The sequence below is a fragment of the Yamadazyma tenuis genome, chromosome 2 (genome assembly GCF_029203305.1).
Source record: "Yamadazyma tenuis chromosome 2, complete sequence".
Taxonomy (NCBI): Eukaryota; Fungi; Ascomycota; class Pichiomycetes; order Serinales; family Debaryomycetaceae; genus Yamadazyma; species Yamadazyma tenuis.
This window is the reverse complement of record NC_089462.1, coordinates 2,079,250-2,106,315: the sequence shown is the minus strand read 5'-3', so window position 1 is coordinate 2,106,315 and position 27,066 is coordinate 2,079,250. Positions and strand designations below refer to the sequence as shown.

The window sequence follows — 27,066 nt, the reverse complement described above, 5'->3', positions numbered from 1 at the left end:
CCACTCAGGTCACAAAAACACAATTCAGCCCTTGTACGTATCTTCTGCCACAAATACCTTACCGTTGCAATCGTCTCCCCGTTTGGTGGGAATAGCCCCAAAAAGACGAGGAGTTTGGAACTATTAGCGACCGCCCGAGCCCGCACCACCTCCAAAAGCTTTTACTATTCGGCCCCAAGTGACATTGAACGGTTGTAAACATAAACAATAAATTATACTAACAACCAGGTCATTCAACCCCTGAGCTCTTTTTTCTGTTCGCTTTTGCGGAAGGTAGTGGCGGGTTATTGGTTAGCACCCATTAGTGTCCGGTTTTGTACTGTGAAATGGAGCCCAAAAAACGCGCGTAGTCATTTGTTACAAAAAACCCTATCTCAATTATTTAGTCACAAAGTGTGTTTATTTTTTTGTTAACTAGTTTACTACAATTACCGCTTACACATACCACCCACCTCACGTTGCCAGGATATTCGTGTGAAACATTCGTGAAACTATCTCCACCGCCTTATTTAATCCTACTTGTTCCGTCCCATTTGTTGTAGTTTTGCAGTTTTTCACCCTCCGCTTATCTACCACAAACAAATGGAGCCTTTTGAAAATAGCCTGGGACTGGCACCGCTTAAGAAGCATTTGTTGTCCACATCGTCGCCCGAAGGCATTCAGATTGCCTCCAAGATCACCGCCACCCGCTTGGCCGAGTTGTTGATTCGGAAGGGTCCCTTACCAATTCGTCATATCACTAGTCAATTGGCTCTTGAAGTACATGGTTTTGACTTGTTGTCATTGTCGAAGCAAAGACGGTTGATCATGGCTGCCATGGAGCAGACCGACGCCGCCCATAACGTGGTGTTTGAGAAGATTGGCTGGGGCCAATGGGCTGTTAGAAAGATTGACTCCGACTATATTGTGACGGAGGGAACTGAAGGTAATTTGTTCAACAAAGACGCCCCTGAAGCCACTTCCAACGACGAGCTGGTGCCTGTGAACCCTGCCAACAAACCACATATCAATGTCAAAGACTTGAGAAACCAACCCAACTTGAAGCTTGGGTGGACAAAGAAACAATCGGGAAAGACCTCCCGAAGAGAGAGTATCACTGGTAAGAAACCCAACTTGCACAATGTCAAACTTCCCACTGACATATTGAGCAGTAGTGCCATTGCATCGGACTCGGACCAAGACGAAGAGGACGAAGATGATCTTATTGATGCAGTTATAGGGGATGAGAGTTCCAGTGACAACGACGAGGAAAGCTCAAGTGCAGACGAAAGTGACCTGGACGAGTTGTTCCAGTTCGATCATGACAACACATCCAAGCGGTCTCCGCCCATAAAGTTTGCCAATAGGGTTCCATTGAAGTTAAGTCCTCCTCCCACCACCCACCCAACCAGAAGGAAGTCTTCTAGTTCCAACAGCGTCAACAAAAACACAAACTACAATCCTAGATACCAAATATTCAACCGGTCCAGACTTAATTCGTTGGACAACTTGGATAACTACATCATCTCGTCTGCCAAAAATTCCAACGGGTCCTTCAGCTCTCCTCCACCACCACCACCCAACGTGGCAGCCGCGGCATTGTCAGGATCACCACTCTCGTCGTGGAACTCCAATGCCTACTTGTCGAAGTCCCCGGACTCGTTGATGATGACCAAAAATGGAAACAGACGAAGATCCTCGTTTAACGAGTCTCACATTCGATCCACCTTATCGGCATCAGTCCCTCGGGTAGCGTCAAATGGTCCCTCCCACAAGAACAGTTATCCCTCGACCACCACTTCCAATCTCACGTCTAATGTCAACTCTCCTGCGATGAACCCCAATACCAGAAACGCTTCAAGCATGTCAGACACCGATGAAGAAGACTGGGCTACCATTGGCCCCGAAAGCTTGCGAAAACGTCATGACGACAAGGTCCAAGACGAAAAGGAAACAAAGGCCGCTGCATTCGCATTAGTTGATCTAATGTCTGTATGAACCCAAAGATACCTTTTAGGAATCTTTTTAATGACTCTTTAGTTCTTGTGTTACACCTTCCACCAATTGTTTATGATCTTGTTTAGATTTATTCCATGTTTTAATTCCCTTTATAGAAGCCTATTGTTACAAACCATTTAATGTACTGATTTACGCCTGCCTTCCCAAAACGGGTAAATAGGATACGTGAAAATTTGAGAGACGCGTACATTCCCGTTGTGAAAAAGCACCAGAAAAAGTTTTTGAAATTCCAACTACACGTTTGCACCGCTTAAACCATGTCCACAACCACTTCCACCGTGTTGCCATCCATTCAGTTGGACATTAACTATACTGAAATCAAGAAGTCCTTGAAGGAATTCTTACAATCTTTCAAGTCGAGTATAGAAGATGTATCGATGGATACCGATAACGAACTAATTTATGGGCCAAAATACATGAATCTTCTCCAACAGGTTTCCAACAGAGAAGTGTCCACTATTTACATCGATTTGAACGACTTAAAGGCGTATGAGGCCAATAACGGCTTCGATGGCCAGATTCCCAGTCAAGTTACTTCCAGGCTGAAGTTGACAGATAACATCCTTGAAAACACTTACCGATACGTGGAGTTGTTTTCCAGTATAATAGACGAAATCATGCCCAATCCCACCAAGGACATATCTGCCACCGATGACGTGTTGGATGTGATCATCCACCAACGGCAATTGAAGAATCAGAGGGTTTTACAAGAAACTGCCGATGAGGTAAACAACTTGAGAACCGGGTTCAACGACCAGGTGGGAGAAAATCAACAGCCACAGGAAGAGGCAGAAAACTTGTTCCCGCCTAAGTTGACCAGACGGTACTTCTTGTACTTCAAGCCTCTCATTACTCAAAACAAGCCGATGTCGGTGAGAGAAATCAAAGGAGAGCACATCGGTAAGTACATCACAGTGAGAGGTATTGTCACCAGAGTCTCCGACGTGAAGCCTTCGGTGATTGTCAACGCGTACACTTGCGACAAATGTGGATATGAGGTGTTCCAAGAAGTCAATTCCAAGGTTTTCACCCCTTTGAGTGACTGTAATTCTGCTGTTTGTAAGAATGATAACGTCAAAGGACAGTTGTTCATGTCCACTAGGGCCTCCAAGTTTTCATCGTTCCAAGAAGTCAAGATCCAAGAGTCGACCAACCAGGTTCCTGTGGGACATATTCCCAGGTCGTTGACAATCCACGTAAATGGTGACTTGGTCCGGTGCTTAAACCCAGGAGACGTTGCTGATATTTCGGGAATCTTCTTACCATCTCCATACACTGGATTCAAGGCCTTGAGAGCCGGGTTATTGACCGAAACGTACTTGGAAGCCCAACACGTCTACCAACATAAAAAACAGTACGAAAGCTTGGAAATCACTCCAGCCATTGAAGCGAAAATCCAAGACTTGTTTCAGCAAGGAGGTATCTATAATCGGTTGGCCAAGTCCATTGCTCCCGAAATATACGGCCATTTGGACGTGAAGAAGATCTTGTTGTTGTTGTTATGTGGAGGGGTTTCCAAAGAAATTGGAGACGGGTTGAAGATCAGAGGTGACATAAACGTTTGTCTCATGGGTGATCCAGGGGTGGCCAAATCCCAATTATTGAAGGCCATTGGCAAGATTGCCCCCAGATCCATCTACACCACTGGTAGAGGTTCATCAGGTGTCGGTTTGACGGCAGCGGTGATGAGGGATCCTGTCACCGATGAAATGGTTTTGGAAGGAGGAGCGTTGGTTTTGGCCGACAACGGGATCTGCTGTATCGATGAATTTGATAAAATGGACGAGAGTGACAGAACTGCCATTCACGAAGTCATGGAACAGCAAACGATTTCTATTTCCAAGGCCGGTATCAACACCACCTTGAATGCCAGAACCTCGATTTTGGCAGCTGCCAATCCCTTATATGGAAGATATAACCCCCGGTTGTCCCCCCACGAAAACATCAACTTACCGGCGGCGTTGTTGTCGAGATTTGATATCATGTTCCTTATGTTGGACCAACCTTCGAGAGAATCGGATGAGAAGTTGGCAGCCCACGTCGCCTATGTTCACATGCATAACAAACAACCAGATATCGACTTCGAACCATTGGACCCAGCCACCATAAGACAGTACATCTCGATTGCCCGTACCTATAGACCGGTTGTTCCCAGAGAGGTGGGTGACTACGTGGTACAAGCCTACATCAACTTGAGAAAAGAGTCTCGGAGAAATGAAGGATCCATCAAAAAGTTTCAACACATCACCCCCAGAACCTTGTTGGGTATTTTGAGATTATCGCAGGCATTGGCCAGAATTAGATTCGATAATATTGTTACCAACGAGGATGTGGATGAAGCCTTACGGTTGATTGAAATTCTGAAGGCTTCGTTGTTCACCGATGATCAAAAGTTGAGAGAGGACGACAGTGCCACTACCAAAATCTATCAAATCGTCAGATCCATTGCCATGGGAGATGGATCTCAATTCTCCAAGACCTTGAAGGTGGACGAGTTGCGGCAACGAATCATTGCCAAGGGTTATACCATTGAGCAATTTATGGATTGTATCTACGAATACCAAAGTATCAACGTTTGGCAGTTGATCGACGACGAAGACAAAATCATGTTCATTGACGACGGGGATGATGTCGAACCTGAAGACATGCAGTATTGAGCACTCCAATTGTACTAATAAATAAAGAGCTGTTAGCACAAAGGGTGAGTTGACATGAGCTCTATTCAATTGTACTAATATATAAAGAACGTCACTGTTAGGACAAAGGATGAGTTGGCATGAGCTCTATTCAATTGTATACTAATAAATAAATACCAAGAACAAATGTTTATAACGGTGACAAGTTAAGCTCTATTCAATTGTACTGTAACCCTGTTTGTGTTCCCGCAGGCTGCGCATGGATCAACTTCGCAGCTTTTTGCTCTTATCTGTAAAACACATTTTATACTTAGAAATGCCACTTCGTCGTACCAGGTCCAGAGTGCCGTCCGAATCCCAGGCCACAGATACATACAACACGTTCGAATTGCATGGCATAGCACTATCGCCGCGCCCTTCTGAACTCGAGTCAATCGTGTCCATTAGCTCCAACGACACCATAGATAATGCCCACCACACAAGTACCCCGGCGCCAGGTTCTCCCCAGTCGCAGTGGATCCGGCCCTTTGTGTACCTCACGTCGGTGGTGCTTGCGAATCAGGGGTCTGTGGCCCGAGATCACGTATGTATCATTGATCACCAAATGTGTACTTCTTGATCCACCACATCAGTACCATCAAACACGTAACTAGTATACTAACAGAGCAGATGGCCAACGAGCGGACGTTCCTCGCGTGGCTCAGAACAGGAGCTATTTTCGTCACCCTTGCAATCACCTTTTCCCAATTTATCTTCATCACCAGAGCCGCCGACTCAGTTACTGCCAACGGCGAACAGTATGATCTTGATGAAAGCTTCAAGGCGCAAGTGGCACAATTGAATCGGTTCGGAGTGGTGATAGAGATCATGTGCATGTGTTTGGGGCTATTCTCCCTTTTGGCAGGAGCCTTCCGGTTCTTTCACATCCAGACGCTTTTAATCCAAAATAGGTTTCCTACGACCCGGCTTGTAATTCTATGCATGGTGGCGACCGCTGCCGTCATGATATCATTGTTAATTGTTTTGGATGTCAAACTTTATAGGTGAAAAATCCCAGTCAATTGTTCGCGTCGTTGAGAATTAAACTGTTGATTGTTTTCAATATATCGCCCTAAACACACAATGTCTGACTATATTGCCAACACCGTTCCTCAGTTGAAGGAACTTTTGAAAGCTAGAGGCTTGCCTCTTGACGGGAAGAAGGCTGATTTGATTGCCAGATTATCTGAAAGTGATGGAGTGGCTGAGGCTCCTGCCGAGCCTCAGCCTGAAATAGAGGCCACTCCAGCGGAACCTAAACCCAAAGACCCAAGTCCCGTGGCAGAGGGAGAGACTGCTGTACTGGCCCCAGCCGCGACTGAGGCAGTGGTAGAGAAGCCAAAGGTCTTGACACCAGAAGAAAGAAAGCTGCTCGCAGTGGACTTATTAACAAAGAAGATAAAGAGAGCTGAAAAGTTCGGAGATGAAGCTTCTGCTGAAGCCTCCAGAAAGGACTTGGCCCGAATTGAGAAGTTTGGGGTTGAGCCGGGTACCACGTTGGCGAAGGAAATAGGTTTGGTTGATAAGAGCTTCAACAGTGGTCTTGCAGAGCGGCTGTTTAAGAAGAAGAAGAACACTAAGTTTAAGAAGTTCAATCGTCGGAACTAGAAACAGACGTTAGTTATTGCTGCAAAAATAGGTATATTAATAGTAGAACTATATAATGCTGGAATCAATAATCATAAGTTCTTTTCGTCAACTGCCAACAGATGTTGTCCCTTAATCCAGAGCAAGAGCATGCCAATTCTCGTTACTCCTCATGTAATAATTTTTTGTTAAATTGAATTTACTGTTATGGCTGAGACTACCCGGTGCATGTTTCCGAAGCCGACTTGCATAAGGTACTTCCTCATAAGATATTACATGTTCTCGGCAAATTAGGGTAGGCACCTTTATGTCGTTTTGGAGTTCACTGTTCAAGCTCCCTATGTTTAACCCCACAAACGTTTTCAAGCCACTGAGTTCGACATGCAAACATTTTTCCTCTCTTTTGTTGAGTAAGGTTGGCTAAGCTAGGTGTTTTATCAGGCCCAAACGCAAAAGCCTTTGACAACAATGCCAAGAATAAAATGATTACAATAGACTCCCTTCATTGTGGCAGGTCTAAAACAAAAAATGCGTACTCAATTACTCCCCCACAAGTTGCAAAAAATATCTGATCGATAACTATTTAGTTTCCAGAACACCTATACACTTTCGGGGTCGGAGTCACCGTACGCTGGAGCCTCAAAATACTCCTTGTCATCAACTACCAACCCCTGGTTGCCCTTGATCCAGATGAAGAACACCCCGATAATCACTACTAAGGTAGTGACAATCATGTTCCACGTCTGGAAATATAAGAAAGTACTATCTTTGATCAACATATCGAGCGTCAAGTATGAAACCAACGCAGGATCGACGTTTGGACCAAAGTCTTGAATGAAATTGGCTCCACCGGAAACGCCCGCAATGATGCCAGCACCAACACCAAACAACATTGGCACTAAGAAAATTAAGCAAAGAGATCTTTTGAATGCCACTCTGATACCTTCATTCTTTTCACCGTAGTCCTCGACACTGGAACCATAAGGAGGGAATTCCTTGATATTTCTTAAAGTCTTGACACCCTGGATAATACTTGTGGTATACAAGATAAATTGGAAAAGCACTAAAGCACCTTCCACGACGGGAAAAGAATTAGCCAGGCCTGCAGCCAAGTCCAGGCTCGGGTTCGACGCAAACACCATAAACATGCCGTTGACACAAACCAACGCCAATTGTATACCACCCAAGATCTTGGCCATTCTCATCTTTGGAGCAGGAAGTTGTCTGTACGACTTTGTTTGCCGGTGGTAAAACACCACCCCATACCCCATGCAGAACAATAAAAGCATAATCAGAATACAAACTTGATAAAGGGAAGAAAAGATGGAAATCCCCAGCCGAAAGAACACACTGAGGAAACCCTTCTCGGCCACACAGTTGAGGATAAAGTCAGAGGCTAGGGTCATGATCATAATCCCAATATACGGCATTAAGATTAAGAAAACTGCCGACTTTGAAACCACAGAAATGTTGTTCAAGTTCAGAAAGTCCTTGCCCACGCTTCTGATCAAGTCTCTAAGCAACCATGCCGTCACAGCAATGTAAAGTAACAACCCCCACCGGCTTTCAGAGACTTCAATGTACTCGTAGAAATTCAAGTATCCGTAGGAATTCCGGACAATGATGGGTAAATCGTATGACACAACGTCGGCAGCCGGATCGACATATACACAGTACAATCCTGAGTCTGTCACATCAAAGTGGAGCTTGAAATGCTCGTCCTTGGAGTCTCCAACCAAATAGGAATTGAGATACTTATCTTCTCCAACAGAACCAGATACATCAAACTTCCCGTCCAGTGCCACGCTTCCGGCGGGGGCAGCTGCAATCGTGTCTGGAAGAGGAAGGCTCAGGAAGTTCTCGAGATCCTTGATGTGGAAAATAAGTGTAGGAACATTGATGTCTGATTCCAACCCCTTGGAGAGCACCTCCACAAAAGCATTTTTGCCATTGGCCTTGACCGGCACACACGCAGCTCTAAGCCTAGGCGTGAGGCGGATGTTACCAAACGCATCACTGCTAGCAGTGGCAATGGCCATGTGCAACACTGCCAATACTGAAATAATAAAAGTCCCTTTCATTAATATGATATGACTTTTTGCTCGCACAAATCTTATAATTAACTCAGAGCTGTCAAATTCTGGTCACGTGATCTACATCCACTACTTGCTAGGTGTTAAGCTGATGCCTGGTGGCGGTATTGGTTCACCAGAGTAGGTGTTATTTGCACCTGTACTCACTGACTTGCACATGTACTTCTATCTTGTGTCGCATCAAATATTGTGAAAAACATAAAAGCTACGACAAACACCACTTGCCATTTGTGCCATTTATGTGTTTGCGCCGTTTTTCACCGTTTTGCCGTTTTACAAACATCTCTTCTCCGTCTGATGTTTCGCAGCCCTACCGGAAATGGAAGCCTATAGCTAGGTTTGCCACACATAAACTCACCACCACGCCATGCCCGCAGCTGGCACCAACTAACTTTACACGGCACGGTGTGCTTCGTCCCGCCACTGGCGTAAATATCTCTTCATTGGGTGCTCATGCGTCTCGCGCTATTGAAGCTGAAAAACGCAGCATTTTTCTCACCACCAATGTCTTCTCCAAAACCATACTATGATGCGTTGCCCAGCGCCTTTGTGCCTACTCATTACGATGTGGCGGTGTATGACATCGACACCGAAGCCAATACCTTCAGCGGGACCGTGAAAATTGTTTTGGACGTCAAGGACGCAACCGACGAGTTGAGTCTTAACTACAGATCCCTTGTGGTGAAGGCAGAAAACGTTTTGATTGAAGTTCCTGGCTCTCAGGAAACAATCATCAGGGCCGTTTCGGTGACGGAGTTTGCAAAAAAGGACTTTTTCGTCATCAAATTGGACACAACTATCGACCCTATTAAGATACCCCAGATAGTAGCCACCATAAAATACGATGCTTTTATTCAGACCAATATGACAGGGTTCTACCGCTCCGAGTACACCGAAGGTGATGTGAAGAAGGTGATGTTGTCGACGCAGTTTGAGGCTCCTGACGCCAGAAGAACGTTTCCGTGTTTCGATGAGCCTGCTTTGAAAGCTACCTACAGTGTCAGTGTCACCATCACCAAACAATGGACAGTGTTGTCCAACATGCCAGTGGCCACTGTGAGCGATGCCGGTGACGGGCTTGCTACTCACTTGTTCCAAAAGACTCCTCGAATTTCGTCTTACTTGGTTGCTTGGGCCTGTGGAGACTTTGAATATGTGGAAAGTTTCACCCAGGAAAAGTACTTGGACGACAAGCCATTGCCGGTGCGCATCTACACGACACCGGGCTACTCCAAGAACGCCCAGTTTGCGTTGGAAATCGCCCCCAAGGTCATTGACTACTTCTCCCGGGTGTTTGAGGTTAAGTACCCATTGCCTAAAATGGATCTTTTGACTGTCCACAGCTTTTCCCACAACGCCATGGAAAACTGGGGGTTGATCACCTACCGGAGCAACGCCCTTTTGTTTGACGAGGAGACCTCGGACGCATCGTTCAAAAAACAGGTGTGCTATGTGGTATGCCACGAGTTGGCTCACATGTGGTTTGGTGATCTTGTGACCATGAAATGGTGGGATGAGTTGTGGTTGAACGAAGGGTTTGCGACTTGGGTGGGCTACATCGCCGTCGACTATCTTTTTCCCGAGTGGAACATCCTCAATATGGTGACCCATGAGTCGTTGCAAGTGTCTCTTACTTTGGATGGGTTGCGAAGCTCACATCCAATCCACGTGCCCGTGGTGGATGCCGTTGATGTGGACCAGATCTTTGATGCCATCTCCTATCATAAAGGGTGTTCTATCATTGCCATGCTTTCAAACTACATTGGCAAGGAGGTGTTTTTGAAGGGTGTGGCCAAGTACTTGCAAGAAAACCAGTTTGGCAACGGATCCACCGCTAACTTGTGGGACGCGGTGGGCGAGGTGTCTGGTAAACCAATTTCTTCCATGATGAACCACTGGGTCACCAAGATCGGGTTCCCGTTGATCAATGTTGAGTTGAATGGGAAGGATTTGGTGTTGACGCAGTCGAGGTTTTTGAGTACTGGTGATGTGAAAGAAGAGGACGACACCACTGTTTGGTGGGTTCCTTTGAACATTTCTTGCGGCTTGGAGGATGATGCCATTGTCGAGGATATTGCGGTGGATTCGTTTGAGTCGAAGAGAGTGGTGATTGGGAACTTTCCCACTGGTGATGGGTTCTTCAAGTTGAACAAGAACTCGACCGGCTTCTACAGAGTCAACTACTCTCAGGAAGTCATTGACAAACACATCTTGCCATATATGGATAAGTTGAGTCCCAGAGATAAAATAGGGTTGTTCTCCGACGTGGCTGCAGTGGCGATATCTGGGTTGGGGTCGACTCTGACGGTCACGTTGTTGACGTTGATCAAGTCCATTGTGGATGCTGACCAGTTGGGTGACGACTACGGTGTTTGGCTTGGATTAAATGAAATTTTGGGCAAGTTACGGGTGGTGTTCTCAGGAGACGAAGAGGTATGTACTGGCATAGACAGTTTCTTGAGATTCGTCTATAGGAAACTTGGAGCTGAACTTTTGCAAGAGGTAAAGTCGAACCATGATCTCAGTGAGACTGACTTTAGAAAGGTCATTTTGATTACCACAGTTTTCAGTGCTTCAGGTGGGCTTGGAGTCCCTGAGTTTGTCGAGTATGCCAAAGAATCGTTCGAGACCTGGAAAAACACCGGGAAGATCCACCCAAACTTGACGTTCTTCATCTTTTCTACTATGGCAGGACTTGAGGACTTACAACAAGAAGATTTTGACAGAATCGTCAAGGAAATCACCGATCCCAGCTCGTTGGACTCGAGAGAACAAGCGGTCAAATCCTTGCCTTCAATCTCCAACATGAAATACGTGGAGCCTTTGTTGGGCATGTTAAAAGATACGTCTATTGTTCCGTTGATGGACAGCCATTACATGGCCGAGGCATTTACCTTGAACCGGAAAACCAGAGATCGCTTCTGGTCTTACTTTAAAGAAAACTACGGTGATATCCATGCGGAGTTGGCTACCAACGTTCCAATTCTCGAACGGTTCATTAGGTTTGCATTTGTCAACTACCAGTCGGAAGAAATGTACAAAGATGTTGAGGAGTTCTTTGCTGTCAAGGGCATCACCGGATTTGAAAGAAGTTACAGACAGGCGGTGGACACCATCAAAACTAATAACAGCTGGTACAAAAGAGACCTCGGAGTCGTCAAGCAGTGGTTGCTGCAAAACGGGTTCGTATAAAACCGCTAGTCTAGCATTCTATAATATTATGATATTACAATTAACTATATCAATGTCAACCTCTAGGCCTTGTCCACCTTTTGTTCGTGGATGGTAGCATATCTACCAGATGGGTCGGCGTGACAGCCCCATTCGGCTTTAGGAATCCATCTCATCACTGTGGAAGCAGCCGCAGAACTGTTTCCGAAAATGTCGTCGAACTTGCATCTGTACCAGTAAGCTTCCTTGGTAGTAGGAATATCATCACCCCATTCAGGTTTAGGGTTGGCCAATTCTTCATCTGAAACAGCAGCTTCGGCGGCATCCTTTAACCCGTCAATCCAAGAGTATCCTACCCCGTCAGAAAATTGCTCCTTTTGTCTCCACAAGATTTCTTCTGGTAAGTATGGTTTGGCAGATGGATCGTCAGAAGTATCAAAAGCCTTTCTCAAGATGTACTTTTCAATCCTACCCTCCTTTTGGTTGATCAACTTGTCTTCTGGGTTGATGTTCATGCACACTTCAAGGAACTGTTTGTCCAAGAAAGGAACTCTGGCTTCCAAACCCCAAGCCATGGTAGACTTGTTGGCTCTCAAGCAATCGGCATAGTGCAAGTTCTTGACTCTCTTGACACACTCTTCATGGAAGTCCTTGGCAGATGGAGCCGCCGCAAAGTACAAGTATCCTCCGAAGATCTCATCCGAACCTTCACCAGATAACACCATCTTGACACCTTGAGCCTTGATTTTTCTGGACAATAAATACATAGGAGTGGAGGCTCTGATGGTAGTGACATCGTAGGTTTCCAAGTGGCTGATGACGTCGTTCAAAGCGTCCAAGCCTTCTTCCAACGTGAAGGTGTGGGAGTGGTGAATGGTACCAATAAAGTGGCCCACTTTTTCAGCAGCCACCAAATCAGGGGCTCCAGGCAAACCAATGGCAAACGAATGCAATCTGGAGAATCCAGCCGTGTGCAACGAGCCTGACTCGTCTACACCCGACAATTCTTTGTTGGCATCGATACCTTCACTGGACTGCTTGGAGTTTGCCTTTTGGGTTTCTCTGGCAGCAATAGCAGCAATCAAAGAAGAATCCAATCCTCCCGACAACAACACCCCATATGGCACTTCAGCCATCAATCTCTTTCTCACAGCCAATTCCAACGACTCTCTCACCTGCTTGTAGTCGACATGAGCGGTTGGAACCTTAGATTCCTCCCACCAGCTGGGAGTGAAATATCTCACCATCTTGTCGGTGACTGAGTCGTAAACATGGCCGGGAGGGAAAGCGATGATCTCATCACATTCGTCGGTCATACACTTCAACTCGGAGGCGAAATATCTGGTTCTTGGCGATTTGGAGTTCTTACCCATGTACAAAGTGGTGATACCAATGGGGTCTCTGGCAGCCACGATTCTATCGTTCTTCTTGTCATATAAAACCCAGGCAAACATCCCGTCCAAGTACTTGGGAGCATCGGTATCGTATTTTTGGAACAAAGGAATGATGGGTTCACAGTCACTCAAAGATTTGAACTGGTAATCTTTGAGTTCGTCTCTCAACTTTATGTGATTGTAGATTTCTCCGTTGACAGCCAACGTGAAGTTGCCATCGGGAGACACGATGGGCTGGGCACCACTGTCCAAGCCCACAATGGCCAATCTTTCGTGGCATAAGATGGTATCGTTTTGGATCACGTTACCAGACCAATCTGGTCCCCGATGTCTGATTCTCTTGGAGTTTTGCAACGCCTTTTCTTTGAATTGCTCAACGTCAGGTTGTCTGAAAGCAGCGTAAATTCCACACATGGTTTTTCAATATGTATTTCTATGTTACAGGAAGTGGCTGTAATGGGGTTTGAGGTTGTTTTATAAACTTACAAACGGTTCCAGCTTTATGAGTCAATAATTTTCAAAAAAAATTTTCAGCGGTGACTCAAGAAAATGCGACTTACTTTATCGGGTTCCTGATAGGGACCCGGGCTGACTACTAAATTCCGAAGTTTGATTTCGGTTTTTGCACCAGGTGTGGTATGGGTAGGGCGTGATACGCCTATGGTCTATATGGTGTATGTGTCCTGACCTGTGGTCTACTATGGTGTATGGGTCCTTACCTGTGGTCCCGGTGTTGAGTGTGGTTTAACTATTTACAGACTCTAGAGCTTTCTGACCTCCTCAAGAAGAAAGTCCGATAACATAATCAACCCCGTAGAGTTGTACAACTGATACATATCATTGTTCTGGTATGTGCCTTTAAGCATTTCCCCTTTATCGCTCACTTGTAAATACCCAAATACACTATCAATCTCAGGGATTCGGCCATACCGGGGTACGTCTCTGAGATCGTAAATGGGCATGAATGAGTTCGCATTAACGCTGGCCTCCATTATGAACGTGAAGTCTTCGTGGACCCTTTCACCTATTAGTTGGTTCAACTTTGGAAGGAATTGAGGGTTTGGAACAAAAGCTTCTCTGGTGAGATCGGGCGTGGCAAACAGACCAATCGCCAACGAGTTCTCGGCCTTACCAAAACTGATCTTATACGACGGATGAAGGTAGATCTGTTTTGTGAGCTGGGAAATAGACCTTGTAAATAGTTTGGTGTTCATTGCGGTGGCAGTGAAATATTTGCAGTCTCACTCGTCTGCATCACCAGCTCCCGCGCGCGACTCTAAATCTCAAACTCACCAGTGGCGAAACCCAACCACAAACGTAATGTCTTTGCAATCCATCACGCAAGAGTTGTACGGCACTTTCGAACAAGAGGACTACGAGAAATGCCAGCAGTTGTTGGTTCCGTTGAAAATCGAATTGATTAAGCACAACTTGTTGGTACCCATCACCACTGACTCCACCACCAAAGACCAGATAAATGATTTCAAAATTAGCCAGAAGATCTTGGAAATCGGGGCCTTGTCGTCGTTGTTGTTGAACAAAACACAAGTGTTTGAAAACTACTACTCACATTTGAAGCCATTTTACTCCAATTCAAAGATACACTTGAAGAAAGAGCACAACACCACCTCCACCAAGATTATCTCGTTGTATTTACTCTTATTATTGTCGCAGGGATTGGTCTCGAAGTTTCACATCGAGGTAGAACACTTGACATTCTTCCAGCAGTATGACTTGGACTCTGATAAGTACTTACAGTTCCCCATCAACTTGGAAAAGCATTTGATGGAAGGGAACTATATCAAGATTTGGAATTTATTGAACGACGAAAACAACCTTCCATGTAAGGAGTACATCATGTTTGTGGACACCTTGGTCAATGCCTTACGGTATGAAATTGCAAAGTCTTTGGAAAAAACATACGCCACGATCCCAATCAGCAACTGCAAGAACTTACTCTACTTCCCCCAAGAAGAATCCGATATGATCTTTGAAGAGTCTCTTAAGGAAGACTTGGGCATGAATTGGACGTTTAAGAATGGATACGTGTTCTTCAACAGCTCCACTGACGATAATGACGAATTCAAACACGACAAATCCAACAAGATCATCACCAATGTGTTGAACTACGCAGAGCAAATAGAGTCGATTATTTAGAAATCCAGTATAATTATATTCTTCTTAACTATTCTAATTTCAGATAAAAGTTTTTATACGCAATGTTCAAGTCATTAAGAAACTCTTCGATCTCTTCGCTGGGCAACTCTTTGTCCTGCAAATTGTTTAGCTTTATCAACCAAGTAATTAACTTGGACTTTCCATGGAAGTCGAGATTATTATTATCTTCAGTCAACTCATTAAGATTGATAACGAGCTCCGATAAAAGCGGATGAAGTTGATCCTTATGTTTGTAGTTCAACTTCAAGGCATCCATGCATGTTATGAAGTTACTGGTGGCTTCTGCTATCAATCTAGCGTTCTGATTCGATCCCAGCTGTCCATTCACGGGTGTAGAATTGGTTCTAGTCGACATTTGGCTTCCGATGTCCTGGTCCTGGCCTCTTATGGTTACAGGTACTCCGCTTGTCAATCTCTTGATTGCCAACGGACATGCTGGGTTGAACATTTGGGAAAAACACTCGAGAAACTCGTCAAAATTTCCGTTCAAATTGGTCATTAAAGCATTGCAGATGTCTATTTTTGCCTGATCTTCCTTGAATCCGTTTACTATGATCTGATACTGGTTGATGAGACGTAGCGATGTCGATGTGTACTTCTCTTTATCAGTGATATAGTCCTTTATGTACGAGTTTTCGATCAACTCTAGCACCGAGAGAATTGAGTATATCTCTGCGAGCGAGTTGTACACATCTTTGTGGAGCGGCGAGGATATCAATGATGCTCGTGTTACCTCCTTGTGGTAGTTAGTTGTCGGCACCGTGTAGCTGGTGGTGGAGGTGGGTGCATAACTCGGTGGTTGAGACATGATTAGTGAGGAAAGAAGAGGGAAGTCGCGCGAAGCGGTTGCTAAAAATCATAATTCATAGTATCGTTAGTGGTTAGTCAATATATGAGCCTATAGGTTGGGGAGTTCCGAACGAGTCGAAGCTGAAACCCAACTTAACCCAGTCATTTCTATTGGACTTGTAGATTTGAAGAGGTGCCTTGAACCTTGAGAGCGAGCTGGTGGAGTCCTTGGTGTTATATGACTGTGCTAGCTGGTTGATTAGGGTTTTTCCAAATATCTCACTGGAAATCTTACACTGGTTGATGATCCAGTTGAGAAGATACTCGCTAGACGTCTTGTTGTACGGACTTAATACTATAGGGATTCTGACCGTGAAATCCTTACCATGGACGAGTTTGAGCTTGAGAAGAATCTCGTATCTGATGGAAAAGAGCTTTCCAACCGTAGTGAAGTTCTGGTAGTGGGTCATGGGGATCCCCTCTATGAGCTTAACCTGATTCTGTTTGTGGTTCATATGGTTGTCGATATGCACAGGGACATTGTCTTGGTAGCTGTCGAAATAGGTGTATTTCTGCAAACTGGACTCATTCTTATCGAAGATGGAGAGAAAGTCGCTGTTGGTAGGTAACTTAAACCCGTAGTTCAAGGATATTTCGTTGTTCAAGTTTAGTTCCTTGCCATCCTTCAAGTCTTCTATGATCGTGATATCTTTATATGGTGGTAGTCCACCTTCGTGGCATTCCAACACTTCTTTTAACTGGAAATTTAGGGTTTTGACTCGCAACTTACTGCTGACATTGTAGTTCAATGAGTTTTTCATAATCTTAACCGCCAAGTTCAATGAGTCTCCTGGACCCAAACACAGCTCTTGCAACTTATACTCGACTATCAACTGCTGGTCACCCGATATCACACTTTCATTAATTGACTCGGTGAACTGCCGGTATATGGGGAGCGCGTCATACAACTTAACGGCAATAGGGAACAGCTCCATGAACCCAGTCTCCGTTTCGGCAGACTCTCCCACCATAACTCGCACAATCAAGTTATGGACGGTGCTGGCATTCCAGTTCAAGTTGTAGCCACTGGAAATAATGTCTTTGGGGAGAGATATCAACACCGGCAAGTCAAGACCAATTAAGTTTTCAGCAGTGAAGTTTCCAAAAGTGGGATTGAACACAAACGGATCCTCGTACAACTTGTACTCCTGTGTGGATTCGTTGGATCCTAAGGTGGACGGTATGCTTACTCGTTGAGTAGTTCTCAATTCGATGCCCACCGATCTTAAGGTAAATGGTTGGCCATTGATGGATCTGATCAAAAGCTTGGTTTCGATTCGAGGAACCGACCGAGGGACACCCGGACACCCAATAACAAGACTTGTTTGTGTGGGTTCCAACTCCACCGTAACAGGGCATGGTACTTTGACCATTATGGAGGCAAATGAGATGGTTCTAACGGTAAACAAACCATCGCGACTGATGCGAAAAAAGGCTTGTACTGCCAAAAATAGACAGCAGATCCTGGGTCCAGATGGGGATAGTACTATGGGTGTCTGGGTCTGATGATATCTGAGGCCATTATATATAATATGAGCGTACATACGGGTGCATGGGTCAAATCACCACACAAATGGAACTAATTTATAGGGAATTTTGAACTTCTCCTTGAACTTGTCCTGGTAGTACTTGTACGTCTGACTGGAACTATTAGAAAGGTTTAATACCACTAAGCACCAAATCAACACAAAGTCCACTTGTATCCACCTGATGTCTTTACAGCACAAATAAAACCTCATTATACATGAATACAAAATGATTTCATCAAGATAGTGTGGAGATGCACAGTATTCAAAGAGACGGAACGACGGAATTGTGTACTTGACAAGCTTGGCCAAGTGTTGGTGGTTTTGGAATTGGTCCATCAGATAAGTCAAAAACACTCCGATAAAAAGCCAGTCAGACATGTCCAACTCGACTTTGTAGTTGTTGGATTGACCATAGATGTAGTAGGGTAAAATGCCCCCAAAGTTAACGGAGGCAACCATCCAGTAGTACAGCAACCCAAACACGTAGTGGAGAATGTTCATGGAAACGTCGGAAAACTGAGACACAAATAAGCATTCGTATAACCGTCTGAAAGACTGGATCATGAGCAAGTTGGAGATCACATACAAATTTTTATAGTTTTGTTCCGAGGTAAGATAGTTGGTGTAGAATCGTTCGTAGAAGCTGGCAAAGAAGTCATTGACTTGAGGAAAAGCGTTAGTGTTGAAATTCCATTCCACAAAGGCGTTAATTACCATAAGCAAAGCAAAGAAGACATAGAAATGGAGGAAATACTTCTTTGGAACGGTGATTTTGTGCACTCTGACAAACACTCTCTCCCAGATATTTTGGGGAATGTACAGGGGATTATTTGGCTGGTTGGCATAGTTTTTACCATATAGAACTATTCTGGAAGAAACATTTTCGGAGCTGGCAATGATTAGGCCCATCAAAAGACTACTGGCCAAAAGAGCCACCCAATGGTCGATGGTGAAGTCAGATAAGAGCTCGTACATGAGCTTGAAGAACATGATGTTCAGGTTGACCTGCTCCACCAAGATGTGTTTAATTGAGTCCATTGATGAGAAGTTGAAATAGAATGGAGCCGTTCAAGATATGCGAAAGAGCCCTTCGCGATTATCGCACTATCGGCATTACTGCGACGACTGCAAAATCTACCCTTTTTATTATATTAAAACTATACCAATTCTCTAACGACCAATGTACTTTTTCTCAAAAGGTCTTGTAATATTATAGGCGATGAAGGAGAACCCAGCGGCCAACTCGAAACCAACATCTCCACCATAATCTCCAATTTTTTTAGCAATTGGACCCATGTACCAGACCTGGTTCAATCCACAAACGGCACCAGCAACCCCGGCAAGGAATGCAAAAGTACCCGCAAGTCCCAAGGGGTGCGACTTTGGATCCTTGTGGTTTTCGTAGTCGTAAGCACCAAAGTTGTTCTTGTTGTAAATGAAATGTTCGGACAAAGCAATGGCTTGGTAAATGGCCAAATAGTAACCAATCATGTTCATAAAGTTGTCAACAACGTCTTTGAAATCGTAGTAAGCTGGAATACAAATAGCCAAGGTCACAAAGTTTCCGACAATGGTCCAGACGACTCTTGGAACCTTGATCAAAGGAGACCAGAAAGCTTGGGCAGATAAAGCAATAGAATACATGTTTGGTACGTTATTGGCAATGGTAGACAAGGCCAAAAGCACACACAAAAATTCTCCAAACTTGTGCAAAGAATCTTCGACCAAAATGGCGTAAACCAATCCTCCAATGGAGTATTCGTTGTACAATTCGGCCCATCTAGTATTGGTGATGGTACCTGTAGCACAAGCAGCTCCCAAAACCATGGTGAATACCAAAGGAATGTACAATCCGGCAATAACCCACGCAAAGATCTTGTAAGAGTTCACGTCTCTTGGTTGGTAGACGGTATAATCGGAAGCGTAGGTAGTCCATCCGGTTGCGAAACCAAAGATGGCACCTCCAAACGACAAGACATTACCAGCAGTGGTGGCACCACCAACCATCTCACCACCATAGCTGTCCTTGAAAGTAAAGGTCTTAGACATGGTCATTCTGGCGATGATGGCGAGGAAGACCGCCAAGTTGGGTACCCAGGACCATTTTTCGTACTGGTGAATGACGTTGTAACCGAAAAAAGTAACAAGAATCGTACACACAATGATGATGATACAAGCGGCCCATGGAGGACAAGCCTGGTTGTTGACAATGTTGATCAACTGGGCTGAACTCATGATGTTCACAGCACCCCAACCAATACAAGCAATGACATTAACAAAAGCAAAAATTCTCATGGTGATGTTTCCCACCAAGAACTTGGACAACAATATTTGTCTCATACCCAACTTGGGTCCGAAGATAGAAAAGTAAGCGACTCCAAACACTCCCAAAAGGTTGAAGAAAAGAATCAGCAATACCGCTTGCCAGAAGCACAAGCCAAATACCGTGACACCAAGACATCCCAAAGCGTAAGTAGCAATGACAAAATTGGCAGAAAACCACATGGAAGCGGCGTTCCAAAGCGAGTCATCGTGCTTTTCTTCGTCGGTGATGATTTCAACACCTTTGGTTTCGGCATTCAATCTAGAAGCCAAATTATTGATAAAACCCAATTTGGTGTGAGTGACATCTCCGGTGTCTTCAATGGAGTGATCCGCCGAAGTGAAACTCTTCTTCTCGATGTCGAGGCCGATATCTTTTTCCTGAGACATAGAGTGGGTGTGGGTTTTTCCTACAATAATTTTTGAAAAATCCAGGATAACCTCAGGTCTTATATCCTTATTTTTTTACCTTATCAATATTAGAAGAGATACAACGAACGCCTTCCTGTAAAAAGAAAATTTTTTTGCCAAACCCTCACAAAATTCGAAACGGTGCAGGAACCTGCAAGAACGACATTTCTTGGAGGTTACCGGCATCTCCTCGGAGAGATAACAATATACTTTTTAGGGCTTGTGGGGGTAGATTTGTGGTCTTAATCTATTTGTGGTGGATCCTGGGGTAACGGTGGTGATGCTCACCGCTAAATAAACGGGTGGTGGTGATGGTGGTTTGAGGTGGCTTTCTTCGCATGGGTTTTGCTTAGTCGTGAAAGGGTTTTTCCGCCCGCTAGTCCCAAAACTGCAACACCATGCGAACAGATGAACCACTCAAAAGCAGTCCCAGGATTGACCTGAGCCCTTTTGGGTACCACTGCTGATTGGGTGCGGGTGCTGGTCAGGTGACTAGGTTTGTGGTGGGCCTGTACCTGGGTGTTTGGGTCAAGATTTTGTCCCGGGGTCAGAATCTCGGTGGGTGTTTGGGTCAACTACCAGTATTTAGAAACTCCATCAGCCCCCGATGACCAGGCCCAAATCTGGCCCATACACCCACAACTGCATAGGTGTCGGCTGTGAGATCCGGTAGCGCTACGACTTTTCACCGTTGAGTTAGCAAATGGTTCCAAATTTGGTGGCCACCCGCTCGTCTTGGATTGTTTTTCCGGGACAAGAGCCGTACGCCAATTATGTACAAGTGCACCACCAGCGACTTGAAAAGATCAAAACTAGTTCAAGGGTTGTGGTGATACGACTGATTTCAGCACCGGCCGCAAGGGATTGTTTGATCAATACCATCGGCTGCAAAAACTGTGTATCTTGAGAGTTGGGCCCGAGAATGGTCGACCCTCTGACGGAGGAGCCCGCCCTGGTGGCCCAACATGTAGAAAGTGTCGCGCAGATGTCGCGTGGTCGCTCCCAACCTAGGTGAAACGGCACTTTTTCAACCCCTATACACTCCCATATGTCCTTATACCAGAATGCTGCATGATCGATGCATGGTAATCTCCGCGGGGGTGCCGTATCCTCTCCACCAATAGATCCCGGTCCCACCCCTGTGTTACTTGGATATTGCCTGAGAATCATACCAGTAGATATCTACATTAGTTTTGACGCTATACTCAGTGGTGCATCTGCTCGGTCATATCCATCTGCTGGTGGTCCCCTTTGTAACTGCCTCGAAAATACCACTTTTCTAGTTAATAGACGAAAGTCGAAGAAATTAACCGAAAGGCTGCGAACGAATGCAGTTTAAAGGTATGCATAAGAAGTTGTAAGGCAACTACAGGGGCAATGTCGACAGAAACCCTTTTAAAGTTAACTGCTGATAGTTGTGAGAGCATGGTATTGGTATACGTGGTATATGTAGTATATGTGTGGGTATTATGGTTGTGGAAATCTCCCTAGTATTTGGATAAGGGAATGCGATAAGCAAAATCTGCACCGATCCTGTGCGGAGGTACGATGAGATTTTCATATGGAGAACTCTCCTTAGAGCTAAGAGCTCGGAAATGGTTTGTTGTTGAAGAGCTCAATTATCTAGGTCTCTACATGTGTCTTCTAATTACATGAACATTGTCTATTCTTCTGTCCAATTGAGTTATTCATTAGGAAGTTTAGAATTTTGTAGAGGGGGGAGTTTTTCTCCTCAACAGGGTAGGTCGATCCAATTGGCTTCTCCGTCCCAGAATTTCGTAAATCCCTCCCGGGAAAGATAAACTTGTGTTAAATATGATCATTTTTAACCAGCCTTTTGAGAGTTCACACCCAGATCAGACCCATATTACCGAGAGTCTTTGATGAAAACCCTCTTGTGTTTCCGATAATTCTCTGGGCCGCCATGTGGAAGAATTCGCCAATCAGTTAGGGTCTTAATTGTTGAAGTAGAAGAAAATTATTTCTTTTGGCTTATCGCACTTGTTATCTCCGCGGGACATTGTTTGAGTTTAAACTGCAAAACTTAATCAACTACGAGGAAGAGGCCGATCTTAAGAATAGTTGACTGCAATCAGAACCGAATACTCATAAAGAGTACAGTTGCGAAGTACGCAGTGAACTTTCAGCATATTATACGATTGGTCCACGGGAATTTTCATTTGCTTCATCAAAATACGTACTATACCGAAAGTTCCCCTAAGCTTCTCAAAGCTTCCAAGGTCTCTAAGCCAATCAATTCATATGCATTTTGATGGTATACCAACCCAGCAAAGTCTATGGAATAGGTATGCTGAACAACCGTTGTGGGACTTGCGACATATAAACGACACGTGTACGACATTTGGTTAAGGCAGGTTCACGCTGCCTGTGAGCCAATCATCGCGAGATATTTGTTGATTAGACACGGCTACACTAACCCCAATATAAACCCGACTACCGTCGACGTGCATCTACCAACTTCAACAAGTTGGTAGATGCACGTCGAGGCGGCATCCATCCTCGCCTTGCTCTAGGTGGCGGCTCATGATTATAGCACCAGCCGCGCCCCAACTCCGACGTACGACCCTCAGCAACATTATTATTATTCAATTCTAAACATCTTTTATCATACTCCCACAAACTCAACGCACACATGCGCTTATTTTCTGGTACCGAAGTAGGACCCCAAAATGATCGCTAAAATAGCTACTATAATAAGACAAATAATGAAACACCACATTCTCTTCTTTCTAGCCTTCTTAGCAGAAATAACTGCTTTATCAGTATGGCCAACCCCCTGTTCAATATCATGCTGTGCAGTGGCTACCTGCTCTTCAATCTGCTGGATTGGTTGATCTTGTTCGATTACCAACTCTTCCATGTCATGGAATAATTGGGTCAACTCAGCCATGGTTCTCTCTAACTTCAATAATTCTCTATGTCTGGTCTGTACTTCACTCAAAACAGTCCGGGCTTCGCCTCTTCTGTTGCTCTGCATCAATGCCTGTTGGAAGTATTGTTGACTGTCACTACCATCATCAACCACCTGTCTAATTTCAGCTTCGGTAGCATCGGGCTTGATGATTTTGTATTGTCTCTCAGCTTGTAACCGGGTTTGTTCACGGTTCTGGCTTTCAATCAACCGGTACTCCTGGATCTGTTCCAAGAACCGTTGTCTAACGTTTTCGACCTGGTCGATTCTGGTTCTGTCGTTTTTGTGGACACTAGGAACTTGCAACAGTTTGATCCTTGACTTCAACTGATCTTGTAAAGACTTGGCTTCGTATATCAACGAGTCAACCTGCTTACTGTTATATTCAGCATCCTCACTGTTCAACTCGATCTCCTGAACCAAGTTTCTCTGTTTATTGGAAATCAATGACACCAAGTTCCCGTATTGATCCAATTGACTGTTCAAGTCCTGGATTTCGTTCATGAAGCTGACAAAGTCTTCGTGGTCACTTCCAGACGACCCTTTCAAGTCTTGCATCTCATACTGGTATGGATTGCTCATGTTTGATCCACGTTTAACGTTGTTTATAATGGGGTTTGTGTTTGTTCAAAAAGATTTTACTCGTGTATTTTCTGGCGCGAAGTTTTTTTGCCCGAAGACGGTTTGGCTTGATTTGATACTCCGAATGGGAAATGGCCTTTAACGCATTTGTGCTGTCGAAACACTCGGTCGCTGGCCACGCTGGCACTCTTGTGGCTACGGGGATCTTCTCCAAGAAGACCACACTGCAAGAGTTTGAGTTCTACCAGAATTTGCAACTTGAAGACCATGCTCGCGCAGATCCCGACCACTATGTAGGTGACTTGTTATCGGATTGGGTACCCAAATTTTACGGGTCCTTGACTGAAAATAGCTTGGAACTGTCGTTGGATGCTGTTTCTAGCCAATTGTACAAAATGCAGCTTTCAGATCACACTTTACCGGAATCTGTGAAACTTACTGACAAGAAATACATTGTGCTTTCTAACTTGTATGACAAGTTTGTGAATCCGAGTATTCTTGATATAAAGCTTGGATCCGTGCTTACAGACGAACTGGCTTCCCCCGAGAAAGTCGAGCGGTTGAAGAAGGTGAGCGAAAGTACTACGAGTTCTTCATTACATTTTCGGTTTTGCGGCATGAAAGTGTTGCACCCATCTTCAGAAATGCCCGACTTATCGGTTTTCGGTGATATCAGTGATACAGTTACGGTTGAACGGGATGAAGATGTTGAGTACTTGAGGTTCGACAAGTACTTTGGCCGAAATTTGGATGGTTCTACTGTCAAAAATGCTCTTAAAATATTCATTTTCCATGGTGTAAAGGATAAAGCAGTTGGGTTGCACTACCTCCAGCAATTTTGGAAACGGCTCCAATTATTATATAACTGTCTTTTGAATTACGAAGTCCGAATTGTTTCTGGGTCCTTACTCTTTATTCTTGAAAATAGCGATAAAATTTTGGATGGACTAGACTTGGAAGAGCACGATCCGTTGATACTAGAAGACGAAGATGACAGTGACAGTGACGATGAAGAAGAAGAGAACATTGCACCGCCGAAACAAATTTCATCGCTTCATCTCATCGATTTTGCTCATTCTAAGTTCGTCAAAGGACAAGGCATAGATGACAATATCATGGAAGGTATAGAGAACTTGATAACCATATTCGAACAACTTATAGAAGAAGCTTCTACGTAATGGCCCTTTAATGACAAACATAATGTGTATTATAACATCATCCTAGAATTTACAACAACTTGGTGATCTTACCGATGGCAATGGTGACACCTTGATCTCTCAAAGTAAACCTACCCAATTGCGGGTGATCATTGTAAGTTTCAGCACAAATTGGAGCAGACGTCTCCAAAATGGCAATCACCTTCATTCCCTTTTTAGCAAATGCTGGAGGTTTCTTGGACTTCCTGTTGGTGCCCTTTTCTAATTTGTGTTTCAATTCCACAAACTTCACTTCCTCAATAGCAGTATGTACGTGCATCACACATGAAAACCCATTGGACAAAATAGATTTCAACTCCACAATGGCCACTTGGGCGGCGAATCTGGTGACAGTGTTCACGGGTCTATCAACCGACGACAAAACGTAACCTTGTTGAACATCATCTTCTTCCACACCCTTAATCTTCAATTTGACTTGTTCTCCACTAACAGCTTGTTCACATTCCTGTTCAGTTTCGTTATATATGGCACTCACTTCCACTTTCACCTTGTTTGGCATCAACAATAACTTGTTATTGGTCTTGACATGTCCAGATTCAACCTTCCCTTCTACAATAAGACCCATATCCTTCATTTTAGCTGAAATGGGCATTAAGAATGGACCGTTGATCTTTCTGTTAACGGGCTTGAAGCTGTCTAAACATTCCAATAATGAAGGACCTTCGTACCATTTACATACAGAGGTGTCGATTCTGTCTCTCAACCCGGCTCCAGTGTATCCAGAAACGGGCATGAAGGTTATATCTTCTTTGGCGTATCCAATACCTCTCAAGTAGATACCCAACTTGGTGGTACACTCCTTATACCGTTGTTCAGACCAATTGACGGTTGGATCATCCATCTTGTTGACCACCACAATGATACTGTTGATACCCTGGGTTTTGGCCAACAAAGCGTGTTCTCTGGTTTGACCACCCTTTTCGAAACCAGTTTCGTATTCTCCCTTTCTAGCTGAAATCACCAAAATACCCACATCGGCTTGGGAAGCTCCTCCAATCATTTCAGAAACATACATCTTGTGTCCTGGAGCATCCAAAATGGTGTATCTTCTTTTCTCGGTTTCAAAGTAAGCCTTACCGACTTCAATGGTTTTACCGTCACTTCTTTCTTCCTTATTTGTGTCCATGATCCAAGACAAATACCAACCTTGTCTACCGGCATCCTTGGCTTCTCTTTCGTACTTATCGACCGTTCTCTTATCGACGGCATTGGTCAAGTACAAAAGATTACCACCCATGGTTGACTTACCAGCATCAACATGGCCCATAAACATGATGGAGATGTGGTCTTTTCCCCCATATAAATCGTTGACGACTTCTTCATCGATATCATCATCCACTGGTTCTGGAACTGGTGTGGCAGCCTTGGCTGGTGCTGGGGTTGAAGCTTTTGGTGCTGGGGTGGTTTCCTTCTTCTCTTCCTTGACAGGTTCTTCCTTGGCAGGTTCTTCCTTGGCAGGTTCTTCCTCGACAGGTTCTTCCTTCTTCTCTTCCTTCTTTGGCTCTTCCTTCACTTCTGCCTTTGGTTCTTCTTTCTTGGTGGCATTGGCCAATTTCACAGAACTACTTCCAGCCAACTTCAAGGTTCTCTTGGGTTTGGTGGCAGCGGGAACAGCCGACTGTTGCTTTTGGAAATCTGCTAACGAAATTCCCTGTGGCTGTTGTGGCTGCTGGGGATTGTAAGACTGGTACTGGGAGTTGTAACCTTGGTATCCTCCTTGTTGATATCCTCCTTGTTGATATCCTCCTTGTTGGTATCCTTGTTGGTATCCTTGTTGATATCCACCTTGTTGGTATCCACCTTGTTGGTATCCGCCTTGTTGGTAGCCGCTGTACTGGCCATATTGTCCGCCGGTATTGCTATTGCTGTGCTGGTTATAATTCTGGTACCCTCCGTAACCTCCAGCTTGACCTGGAATAAAGGTGTTTGCGGTATTCGGATTGAATCCTGGTTGCTGCTGGGCATTATTCTGCTGATCTTCAAATGAGAATTTCTGCACTCCCTTGGCCAAATCGTCGGGATTCTGTTGTTGGTTCGACATTTGTGGATTGGCTATGTATACGTTAAAAAATTTTCATTGAATTTTGATGAGAAGTCGCGACAAAATGCTGCAAAATCTACACCCGTC

The 27,066-nt window shown here is 44.6% G+C and overlaps 14 protein-coding genes across 14 annotated transcripts; 5 read left to right on the top strand and 9 right to left on the bottom strand. All coding sequences in view use genetic code 12, as the record gives it.

Moving 5' to 3' along the window:
* Positions 1 to 582: 582 nt before the first annotated feature.
* On the top strand, positions 583 to 1,977 carry STB3 (DNA-binding proteins Bright/BRCAA1/RBP1 and proteins containing BRIGHT domain; the record flags this gene model as incomplete). Its single annotated transcript, XM_066157842.1, has 1 exon — positions 583 to 1,977. One exon carries the CDS (start codon positions 583 to 585, stop codon positions 1,975 to 1,977), a length of 1,395 nt encoding a protein of 464 aa, XP_066013939.1.
* A 278-nt stretch (positions 1,978 to 2,255) lies between these two features.
* On the top strand, positions 2,256 to 4,655 carry mcm7 (DNA replication licensing factor MCM7; the record flags this gene model as incomplete). Its single annotated transcript, XM_006689089.2, has 1 exon — positions 2,256 to 4,655. The coding sequence occupies one exon, from the start codon at positions 2,256 to 2,258 to the stop codon at positions 4,653 to 4,655; it is 2,400 nt and encodes a 799-aa protein (XP_006689152.1).
* A 1,101-nt stretch (positions 4,656 to 5,756) lies between these two features.
* Positions 5,757 to 6,281, top strand: PSN45_002336 (uncharacterized protein; the record flags this gene model as incomplete). The annotated part of the gene is made up of 1 exon (XM_006689091.1): positions 5,757 to 6,281. One exon carries the CDS (start codon positions 5,757 to 5,759, stop codon positions 6,279 to 6,281), a length of 525 nt encoding a protein of 174 aa, XP_006689154.1.
* Positions 6,282 to 6,859: 578 nt separating this feature from the next.
* On the bottom strand, positions 6,860 to 8,341 carry PSN45_002335 (uncharacterized protein; the record flags this gene model as incomplete). The annotated part of the gene is made up of 2 exons (XM_066157841.1): positions 6,860 to 7,563; positions 7,612 to 8,341. 2 exons carry the CDS (start codon positions 8,339 to 8,341, stop codon positions 6,860 to 6,862), a joined length of 1,434 nt encoding a protein of 477 aa, XP_066013938.1.
* A 516-nt stretch (positions 8,342 to 8,857) lies between these two features.
* On the top strand, positions 8,858 to 11,545 carry PSN45_002334 (uncharacterized protein; the record flags this gene model as incomplete). Its single annotated transcript, XM_006689092.1, has 1 exon — positions 8,858 to 11,545. One exon carries the CDS (start codon positions 8,858 to 8,860, stop codon positions 11,543 to 11,545), a length of 2,688 nt encoding a protein of 895 aa, XP_006689155.1.
* Positions 11,546 to 11,607: 62 nt separating this feature from the next.
* On the bottom strand, positions 11,608 to 13,332 carry ASN1 (asparagine synthetase; the record flags this gene model as incomplete). The annotated part of the gene is made up of 1 exon (XM_006689093.1): positions 11,608 to 13,332. The coding sequence occupies one exon, from the start codon at positions 13,330 to 13,332 to the stop codon at positions 11,608 to 11,610; it is 1,725 nt and encodes a 574-aa protein (XP_006689156.1).
* Positions 13,333 to 13,679: 347 nt separating this feature from the next.
* PSN45_002332 (uncharacterized protein) lies at positions 13,680 to 14,132 on the bottom strand (the record flags this gene model as incomplete). Its single annotated transcript, XM_006690107.1, has 1 exon — positions 13,680 to 14,132. One exon carries the CDS (start codon positions 14,130 to 14,132, stop codon positions 13,680 to 13,682), a length of 453 nt encoding a protein of 150 aa, XP_006690170.1.
* A 971-nt stretch (positions 14,133 to 15,103) lies between these two features.
* On the bottom strand, positions 15,104 to 15,904 carry VPS28 (Vacuolar protein-sorting-associated protein 28; the record flags this gene model as incomplete). The annotated part of the gene is made up of 1 exon (XM_006689094.2): positions 15,104 to 15,904. The coding sequence occupies one exon, from the start codon at positions 15,902 to 15,904 to the stop codon at positions 15,104 to 15,106; it is 801 nt and encodes a 266-aa protein (XP_006689157.1).
* A 73-nt stretch (positions 15,905 to 15,977) lies between these two features.
* Positions 15,978 to 17,318, bottom strand: PSN45_002330 (uncharacterized protein; the record flags this gene model as incomplete). The annotated part of the gene is made up of 1 exon (XM_006689096.1): positions 15,978 to 17,318. The coding sequence occupies one exon, from the start codon at positions 17,316 to 17,318 to the stop codon at positions 15,978 to 15,980; it is 1,341 nt and encodes a 446-aa protein (XP_006689159.1).
* A 189-nt stretch (positions 17,319 to 17,507) lies between these two features.
* DFG10 (3-oxo-5-alpha-steroid 4-dehydrogenase) lies at positions 17,508 to 18,512 on the bottom strand (the record flags this gene model as incomplete). The annotated part of the gene is made up of 2 exons (XM_066157840.1): positions 17,508 to 17,586; positions 17,698 to 18,512. The coding sequence occupies 2 exons, from the start codon at positions 18,510 to 18,512 to the stop codon at positions 17,508 to 17,510; spliced, it is 894 nt and encodes a 297-aa protein (XP_066013937.1).
* A 132-nt stretch (positions 18,513 to 18,644) lies between these two features.
* Positions 18,645 to 20,186, bottom strand: FCY21 (Purine-cytosine permease fcy21; the record flags this gene model as incomplete). The annotated part of the gene is made up of 1 exon (XM_006689097.2): positions 18,645 to 20,186. The coding sequence occupies one exon, from the start codon at positions 20,184 to 20,186 to the stop codon at positions 18,645 to 18,647; it is 1,542 nt and encodes a 513-aa protein (XP_006689160.1).
* A 2,680-nt stretch (positions 20,187 to 22,866) lies between these two features.
* Positions 22,867 to 23,721, bottom strand: SSO2 (Plasma membrane t-SNARE, secretory vesicle fusion; the record flags this gene model as incomplete). The annotated part of the gene is made up of 1 exon (XM_006689099.2): positions 22,867 to 23,721. The coding sequence occupies one exon, from the start codon at positions 23,719 to 23,721 to the stop codon at positions 22,867 to 22,869; it is 855 nt and encodes a 284-aa protein (XP_006689162.1).
* Positions 23,722 to 23,852: 131 nt separating this feature from the next.
* PSN45_002326 (inositol polyphosphate multikinase) lies at positions 23,853 to 24,899 on the top strand (the record flags this gene model as incomplete). The annotated part of the gene is made up of 1 exon (XM_006689100.1): positions 23,853 to 24,899. The coding sequence occupies one exon, from the start codon at positions 23,853 to 23,855 to the stop codon at positions 24,897 to 24,899; it is 1,047 nt and encodes a 348-aa protein (XP_006689163.1).
* Positions 24,900 to 24,948: 49 nt separating this feature from the next.
* SUP35 (translation termination factor GTPase eRF3) lies at positions 24,949 to 26,979 on the bottom strand (the record flags this gene model as incomplete). The annotated part of the gene is made up of 1 exon (XM_066157839.1): positions 24,949 to 26,979. One exon carries the CDS (start codon positions 26,977 to 26,979, stop codon positions 24,949 to 24,951), a length of 2,031 nt encoding a protein of 676 aa, XP_066013936.1.
* Positions 26,980 to 27,066: the final 87 nt, after the last annotated feature.